Source organism: Argopecten irradians, chromosome 7 (assembly GCF_041381155.1).
Source record: "Argopecten irradians isolate NY chromosome 7, Ai_NY, whole genome shotgun sequence".
Classification (NCBI taxonomy): domain Eukaryota; kingdom Metazoa; phylum Mollusca; class Bivalvia; order Pectinida; family Pectinidae; genus Argopecten; species Argopecten irradians.
Genome location: NC_091140.1, coordinates 12218638 through 12228676, shown reverse-complemented (window position 1 = coordinate 12228676; position 10039 = coordinate 12218638). Strand labels below are relative to the sequence as shown.

Sequence of the window (10039 nt, the reverse complement as noted above, 5' to 3'; positions counted from 1 at the left end):
CAGAACCAGTTAAACAGTTTTATACAGTAACTTCTCAGAACCAGTTAAACAGTTTTATACAGTAACTTCTCAGAACCAGTTAAACAGTTTTATACAGTAACTTCTCAGAACCAGTTAAACAGTTTTATACAGTAACTTCTCAGAACAAGTTAAACAGTTTTATACAGTAACTTCTCTGAACCAGTTAAACAGTTTTATACAGTAACTTCTCAGAACCAGTTAAACAGTTTTATACAGTAACTTCTCAGAACCAGTTAAACAGTTTTATACAGTAACTTCTCAGAACCAGTTAAACAGTTTTATACAGTAACTTCTCAGAACCAGTTAAACAGTTTTATACAGTAACTGTTTACATCAAAAATATTTACATATATAGAAAATACATGTAGGTGAAACCTACTGAATGAATCTGAACCAATCACAGGTCTGCATAGAAATCCTTTGAAGACTACAGAGAGAGCGACACCCATAGCAACTTCAAAATCACACAGTGAACCACAGTGTACTGTTATACAATATGTACAATCCTTTTGATGTACATCAAAGGACTAAATTACCTGTTATGTTCTGTTGCCTCCAGCTTTACTACGAGATATCGGTGGATGTAACATCCTGTTGCCTCCAGCTTTACTACGAGATATCGGTGGATGTAACATCCTGTTGCCTCCAGCTTTACTACGAGATATCGGTGGATGTAACATCCTGTTGCCTCCAGCTTTACTACGAGATATCGGTGGATGTAACATCCTGTTGCCTCCAGCTTTACTACGAGATATCGGTGGATGTAACATCCTGTTGCCTCCAGCTTTACTACGAGATATCGGTGGATGTAACATCCTGTTGCCTCCAGTTTTACTATGAGATTGTCCATGGGTGGATATAACGTCAGTTATAGTAACCTCTGGAGTATCGACGATGAAAGCAAATTTATCAAAACAATGAGACAGAATTAAATGCATAATCATACTTTATTTCACTGTTAGATCTTGATATAAACACAGCATACAGATAAAATGGTGACAGACACCATCACATCACATCAGCACATTTAAACATGCTCACTTACACCTAAGACTTGATATATCGGGCAATATCACGAGTCTGTTGCTTACAGATCGACAATATTACTATAGGTGATTGAAGATTCTTAGTGTGGTACATGTAGAAACAAAAGTACATTGAGCCACGCTACCTTACACAATGTACTAATCAAAAAATGATACAGGAGTAAATGAATTAAGATTCAGATTTTCAGATTAAAAGCGAATTTGTTATAGATGGTTTAATAACAATTAACTTACAGTAATTTGTCCAAGTTTTGAAAAAGCACACAAAGTTTTTCCCAGAACATTACTGTAAACATGGAAATTCACGTGAGGGAAGGTTCGCTAATTATGCGAAGGTCTTTTTAGCCGAAAAAAATTTCAGCCGCATGTAAAGTTTTGTGAATATATAAACTACAATGTATAATTACCAAATTATATCTATTGCAAAAATAACACTGACCAAAAATACTTACTCTTGCATGCACATCGCAAAATATCCATGGTTATAGTATTCTTAATCAAAGCAACAGAGAATTCTCTACTATCGTGTAGCTGGTTATTTTTCATGGACCAAAATTTTTGTGATTTTATCTTAAAGATGCTCCATTGCTGACAGAGCATAAAAGATATTCATCATTTGAACAATAATTAGTGTTTAATCGTGTATACATAAGTCTAATTAAAACAAAAAATAATATAAAATAATTTATTTTGCCTTTGGGTCATACCCAATCAGTACTTTATTCCATATAGGATATAGTGCCATGGAATTTTTTTGGAATGCAATTAATTATTTTTTGGTATTTTTAACTTGAAGTCAAATTAGAAGCTCAAACTTTTCAACGGCGGAAATGGTGTAAAGTAAGTAACTTTTGTAACTGAAGAAGAATACTAAATCGTTTGCTGCCGTTTTAAATAGTGAAAAAATACCATTTGTCAGCGGTTGAGCATCTTTAAAACAAAATTTTCACAATATGGATTTAAGGGGAGATATCATTCAACCGTTTTTCAATATTTTGCTGATCAAATTTTTGCAATCCTAGCAATGTCCTGCGAAATCGCAAAAATAACCGACTATACAGTATCAGTTTACAACTGATTAATGGTGCAAGTCAATATTTGATTAATGTATCATACATGTAACATCATATGGAGCTCCAATGTATGGGAATATGGTCTATAGTTATAACCTTAAAATTGATTGATCAAATCTATTGATTTAATACCTTCCTCACAACAAAGATCATTACTCATAGCTGGTTATTTAGGGCTAAAAATCTGGAAAACAAAAGTTCAGCAATTTTTTATAAGATTCGACCATTTCTCAATATTTTGTGAATCAAGTATCACAACAATGTCCTGTGAAATCGTCAAAATGTCCTTGTGCAAATAACCGACAATATGGTATCACAAATTATGCCGCCATCATAAATATCATACAAACCTTCAGTACACCACACTCATACCACGCTCTCAAACAAGTACACAACATTACCATTGATTGGAAACTATCATATTTACAAACCAATAGCATTATAAACAAAAACTTCAAACATCATAAAATTAAGTAATTAATAATTATTCTAGAGTTTGTCATTGATAAAATGTCAAATCCAAGTATTACATCTAGACACTAGTAATACATATACATGTTTATGTATAAGGCAAAAAGGAAATTTGTCAATGCAGTCTTTGTTTTCCATGTAATTGTAGTACATTATATATTCAGTAATATTGGTTCGTGTGCATGAACTCCAACCGATCTAACAATGTTTAAATGTTCATATTTAATGTAGAACCAATGTACTTGAATCTCTGATGTGTTTAATCATCAGTTTGTAACACAGTAGTGGTACACATGATCCCCTGATGGTTACAAAAAAGTAAGACAAATTAAGTTATGTAACTTTCTTAAGTCTGTTATTGGGAATACTGAAATCTTGCGCCAGTGTTATCGACCTAATGATATAGGTGATCTGTGATATTGTAAAGTTAACAAACTTACTTTAGCGCAGTCAATTTTAGCACAAATGGGAGAAAAAGTAAGTGATGCTTTATGTATGCGCAATTCAGAATTTCAATACCAGAATACCAAATTTAGCGCTATAATTGAATTAGCGCTTGAAAGACAACACGAAGAGGGCTAAAATAAAACTACTGCTAAAATAAGTACATTAACAGTTATTAGACCACTTTCTTTACCGGCCCAAACTGTCTGGATTGCTAGTTTTCTGGACTATGTTTACTTTATCATTATAATAAAATCTGCTCCCAGATATTTCCGTCCAGATTGTGTATTTTTCAGGCTATTGGCATTCAGATTATTGTGGGCACTGTATTTCCTTTATGCAAATGACTTAACACTTCTGGGCAGTTTTATCAATGGTACTAGTGACTTTCTCATTTTTAGAACTTTAGGTTACAATTTAATCACAGATATTTGACAGCTATGTTTGACTCATCAGTCTGGTAGCTGTTTTATTGGTCCTACTTGATCACTGCAGTACAGTGGTAGCACAGAGACACAGCTGTATCCTTTATTATAATCCATCAGGGGAGTTATCTGTGATAGATGTCATGAATGCATCAAAGTCCTTCATGTCCGTCTCAAAGATCGTCAGCTGGCTAGAGATCATTTCCAATGTATCCACCACATTCTTCTCCTCGCTGAATGACTCGAGCATCGGAGCGCCCTGACAGTCACGATAAAACTTCCCCAGGTCTGTGTTTGGATCAGCCCCAGCAAATGGAGTTTTCTGTGTAAAGAATTAGAAGGTAAGTCTCTGTCTAAAAGACAGAGGGCAGTTTCTGCAGATGTTGATAAGATCATATTTAAAAAAGAATCCTATTCATAATTGAATTAGCATTTACAGCAACAAGTTTTCTCTGAAAGATGAAGCAATGTTATTAACATCAAAGTGCCAAGGCCACTCATAGATGCTGTGATTGATGGATCCAAACCAAATAATAAAGAAATTGGTTTTTCATTTAAATATTGAATTTAGTATAAAAGTTTTAGTTTAAAGTTTTTCAAGATTAATAAGTTCAATAACTCATTTTCCTGAAATAACCGTAATGAATTTTATATCTAAATTATTTCTGAAATAACAATTTCAACACTAGTGAAACCGTTCAGAATCTGAGTATCATTTTTTATAATTCTTTTTTAATTACTAAATTATCAATTTCATCAATGTCTCTTCAAAGACAAAAAATAATAAGTAAACATATCCGTATCTTAATATCCACTTAACATTGAAGAATATTTTCGGAAAAGTATAACATTAGAAATATTACCATTTCAGGACATGTTTTGGTTTCCTTTTTAGAAAACTTAAATGGGTTGCTTTGACGACTTTTGACGATTAATTAAATCATGGCCAGATACTTTTGCCGAATAAAAGGTACATTATTTCATTACGTATATCACTCGGATTTCTTTTAAATTCACAAGATCGCTAGCCGTTAACATCAAGAAAACTTCATGTAATGTACCGGACATTATCAAGTCTTCGTAAGCTTAACAGTAACTGGTTGGCGAGATATTATCGTGCTGAACATTATACCGTGAGTTGTGCTTTGCCGACTTTTGACTCATGATGAAACATGGCCATATACTTTTGCCAAGTAAAAGGTACATTATTTGGTTACTTATAACACTCAAATTTCTTTTGAATTCATAAGAACGCTAACATCAAAAAAACTTCATACGATACATCAGACTTTAGCAAGTCTTCATAAGGCTACTGTACATTACACGGCAATATAAGTTTATTTGTCACTTTAAAATGCTCGTACATATATAGATCTATATCATCTTTATATTTTATAAGTTTATGTTGATAAATTTTGTACCTTTCCTCTTTCAATATAACGTAGTTGTCGATAAACAAAAGACACAACTCCCAGTGACAGACACATAGGTTAAAACTATTAATTTTTACTGCGCAATAATACAGTGTATCATCGGATATAGTTCGTCGATACAACCAACACAAAAAACTTTATAAGCGTTATAAAAACTTTCTTTTGTAGTAACCTTCCAAACATTTGATTACAGTAATCGATCAGTAGCATGAATTACATAAAATTTAAATAAACATACACAATCCATAATCCACCGAAAGTCTGCCGCGGAGGAAGACAGCGAAGAAGGCGTTGTTCGTGATTTTCGGGAGACTACTACCTCGGAGTAATACCAAAATCATAGAGTCCCAACGGAACACTTAAAACACTCCGTCGATGGTGTATATGTATGTACAAATTCAATGACTGTGGTTTTGAATATTGGGGTTTTATTTTTCATACCATCAAGTATTAAGTGAAATGAACAAAACAACTTTTAATTTTCATCGCGGAGTGGTTTCATTGTTTTGATGTGCACAGGCTAAGCCAAGCGTACCTAAGAATGCTGTTTCACAGCATCAAAAATACAACCTATAAGTATAATAGCTTTGTGCATCTCTATATAATATTACAATAACTTAAACTAATACTTTTTATTCCATTGTATTTGTCTAAATAAAGTTAAGTCACTTCACTATAATATAAGTAAGGAAATAATTAATCTGAAGAAAGAAAAGTAATGTCAAAATAACTTCTAACAGACCAAAATCGGTCCTTTTAGTCAATTGACACTTCGTCAACATGAACTATGACATAATAGAATGGGTGTGAAATAAAAAGTGTTCACACTATAGTCAGTTACCAACAGGATACAGACACAGAGTCAACCAGCAGATACAGGGTTCACACCAGCTCAAATTACTTTTGATATTATTTTGTCAAAATTTCCATCAAAGTAACATTTCTTTTACCAATTTAGATTTCTTGTAGTCAAACAACTTAACATATCACTTAATCTAATGTCCTTATTATATATGTATTAACTATTCAGAATTTTCTTTACATCCAAAGGTTACTATTTTGAAGACAAAGTTATGTCCCGTTTTACCCTCACATTTTAATTTGTAAACATATGTTTGATTACACACTAGTATATAACATACCAGTTCGACCATGACAAAGTCGTCCGGTGCTGAGGTCTGACTACCGCTACTATCCTTAGACAAGCTCTCACTTAGCCCATCCATCTGATCACCAGAAGAACTCTTCAGTGTTGGAGACTTGCTGTCACCATTCAGGTCTTCAATGTCAAACTTAGCCAAAGGAGCTGGCTGCAGAAGGTTAAGGAACGGCACCTCGTCCACATCAGACTTGTAATCCTTGGTCTTTGGCTGGGCAAAAGCTCCAACCCTGTGGAAGTTTGAAAAACTGGCTTGTTTCTCTGGAGCACTGCATGAAGATAATAGTATTATTAATGATATGTATAGGTTCATTTTATCACTGTACAGAATAGAATAAGAAAACCAAACAAAACTGATGAAGAATGCAAGCAGTACCAGTATGTACAATTTATGTTGTTACAGTGCTAATGCATATGGAGCATAAAAAGAAAAATAGAGGCAATTAATGGCACCAAATTATGACCTTTCACAGATATTTTGCATAAGTAGATGATAGAATTAATTTGCAAAAAATATTAGTTTGCTTTTATCAATTTGAAAGTGATTAAATTTTAATTTAAGGCCTAAAAAAGGGGAGAAGTGCTTCTACCAAAAAGGCGCTTGAGAGTTGAATATAGAGAAAACACTGGTGACAAATGGAAGCTTACAAAGGAATAGGAATTCTGGACCAGTGTTTAAAATTTCCTGCTTTCAATTAGGTCTGGTCATGCATTATTCTTCTGCTATACATCAATTGATAAAATAAAATGATAATTATTCTTAATAAGTTACCTGGTAGGCTTAAGTTCTTCTCCACTTTGACTAGCAGGCAGTTTGCCATCTATTCTGATAGGCTGAGAATATGTGCGTGGCAACAAAGAGCCAGTCTGCATAGCATTGTAAAGGAAGCCGTCAGTGGGACTAGCAGTAAAGGTAGTTGAGCAAAGATCCTGCGTATCATCAATACCTTGCCCAAAGTCATCAGCAACACTTTCCCTGTATTATGCATAAAAAATGATAATATAAAAATATGAAAATATTAAACATGATATAACCATGAATTTGCTGTAAGTGTGTTCATTATAAACTTGTTTTACTGTAAACATCTGAATTACCTTCTGTACCCCATAGAACAGGGTTTGGGTGTTGTAGAACGTTTTGGACTATTGTCTTTTTTAAAATGGTCATCTTTAACTTCAAAGCCGACTTCCTTTGAAGTTTTCTGTGGTGTTATCAACAGTTTGGTCCTATAGGCTAGCTGTATGGAGATGGTCCCCTGTGGAGTGGGTACTGTTCCAACTTTAGCTGTCTGATACCCATCACCCAGCATAAAAAACTGTGGCTCTCCTGCATAGATTCTGTAACAAATCACATAGTCCTCCGAGCAGACACCCTGTCTTCTGGATAACTTGTAGGCCGGTGTGACTCTGGACACAGTAAACAGAGACTTGAGTGCTGTGCCCATCCTGTTGTAGACAGTGTAAGAAATCTTCACATTGTTATCACAGTGTTCCTGGTCCAGACTAATATACCAGGTCTCCAGCACCATAGTGGCGCCTTCGGAAGTCTTGAGAGAAATCTCCACACACACATTTTGTCCTAAGATTGGCTGTTGGTTGGCTAAAGCACGCTTGGCCTCGGAATGAACATCAGGTATGTCTTTAATTGCAAGGTTGAACTGAAACAAGGAAATTTTGTCATTAATTTTGTATTAAATAATTATTGCAATGCTTTATAGGCATATCAAACATTAAAATGGAGAAAAGTAACTTTTTAGAAAGCCATTCAAATTATTTAAGAAAATGCAGTTATCAAAGTTATATTTGCCTTAATTTTCATACTCACGAATCAAGGTGTTATTTGCCACCAAAAGTTAACTGCATTTTGAAGATGAGAATTACAATATTTACAATGTATCGGTTTGACTTAAATATAAGAGTTGAAAATGATTTTTGGCAGTACATGTATTATGTAATTTTTATTTTGAAAAAATATGAAAAAAAAAACCACCTGGAAACAAGAGATCCCAGAGGGATCTTGGAGCCCACAAAAGAATGATCTACATACGACAATGAAAAGAGGTATATCTTTTCTCTGCTTTTCAAGCATTTACTACATATTATATAATTACTATATAAGAAATTTGAGAAAAATCCTTTCAGTACTTTCTGAGGCATATGACAGTAACAAACTTCAATAATCAAAATCAAAGATGGTAACCTGTCCGCCATCTTGTTCATTGATCGGTCCCAAAATGCAATATGCTCAACTAAACACCTAGGGGAACCTTCACATGAAATTTGAGGCTGATCCCTTCAGTACTTTCTGAGAAATAGTGGTAACAAGCTTCAACTATCAAAATCCAAGATGGCAGCCTGTCGGCTTCTTGTTCACCAGTCAGTCCGAAAATGCAAAATGCACAACTACATTTAGATCCTTAGGGGAACCTGCACATGAAATTTGAGACAGATCCCTTCAGGACTTTCTGCGGAAACAAACTTATATTGTCAAAAGTCCAAGATTACGGCCTGTAGGCCATCTTGTTGACTGATCGGTTCCAAAATGCATTATGCACAACTTCGGCCCTATGGCAACCTACAAATGAAATTTGAGACATATCCTTCAATAGTGTACTTTATGGGAAATAGCAGTAACAAACTTTTAACTATCAAAATCCAAGACGTCGACTGCCTGATTACCATCTTATATTAGCTTGTTGACCAATAGGTCCCAAAATGCAATATGCACAACTAGGGTTCTAGCTTATATAGGGGAATCAGCCTACATGTAAATTTTGAGAGATCTCTTCAGTACTTTCTGAAAAATTGTGGTAACAAACATTAACTATCAAAATCCAAGATGGCTGCATAGCGGCCATCTTATTGACCAATTGGTCCCAAAATGCAATATGCACAACTAACAACCTAGAGGAATCTACATATGAAATTTGAGAAAGATCTCTAAGATCTCTTTCTGAGAAATAGCAGTAAAAAGAAATGTGAATGGACGAAAGGACAGATGGACTGACCAGATGGTGGGCCAAATAAATAAATACCGATATCATTACATTTTCCACATCCCCAGGTATTTTAATATCTAATATGGATTACAATTAATCTAATTTTCATAAATAATACCAACAAAATAGAATAATATTGTTACATGACATATAGGTCATTTAAGAATTATCGTAGAAAAGTTGTTTTATGAAGTCGAAAAATGATGAATTTGGCAACCAGAAGGTATTTTTTATCATTTTTGTCACCAACCAGGTATGACTATAGGACAAGGATAAAGTTGTAAAATATATTAAAACTGACTATCAGCATTGGATAATGTATTTGGATCATGATTAGTTTGACTTTCTTTCATTTCTGCATATATACACGTGTGCATTTCGTCAGACACATTTTTAGTTTTTATCAGTATACTATAAGTCCAACTTACCCAGTCAGTCCCGGAGGAAATCGGTTTTGATTTCGTTCTTATCTTCTCTCCGAGTCTTGACTGAACAATGACTTGTAAACTTTTATAAATGAGAAACTTTGTAAATTTTTCCAAATCTTTCTTATCTTGTGCATTAAGTCTACCCGACATTGTAACTGATTTTAGCCTATTTTTTCACTTTTTACTTCATTCCTATAATGGGTTATACTGAAATATGCACATGAGAAATCAAATGAAAACGACTAGCATATCTCATTTGCTCCGTGTCATTTCCTAGTTGACTTCGAATCCATTGTGCTGACACTGACAGGTGTGATAGCACAAATACAATTGCTTTGACGATTATTTATAGCAAATCTTTGAAACAAAGTTATTAAGAATGACACAAGTCATCTTCATATCCTAGTTTTGTTTCCACCATTGTGTTTGTTCAACAGTTCACGATTATGAATCCGAAGTTCTTCATCTTCGTCATTTTTCATGTTTACAAATTCCATCGGTCAAGGCCGTCTGTTTGTTGCTGATCTCGGTCGGTTGTGC

The 10039-nt window shown here is 34.1% G+C and overlaps 1 protein-coding gene across 1 annotated transcript; it reads right to left on the bottom strand.

The window, feature by feature from the left end:
• Positions 1 to 949: 949 nt before the first annotated feature.
• LOC138327575 (autophagy-related protein 13-like) lies at positions 950 to 10021 on the bottom strand. Its single transcript, XM_069273770.1, has 5 exons — positions 9500 to 10021; positions 7168 to 7730; positions 6845 to 7048; positions 6056 to 6341; positions 950 to 3802 (listed from the first exon to the last, which is right to left on the bottom strand). The coding sequence occupies exons 1-5, from the start codon at positions 9647 to 9649 to the stop codon at positions 3587 to 3589; spliced, it is 1419 nt and encodes a 472-aa protein (XP_069129871.1). The 5' UTR covers positions 9650 to 10021; the 3' UTR covers positions 950 to 3586.
• Positions 10022 to 10039: the final 18 nt, after the last annotated feature.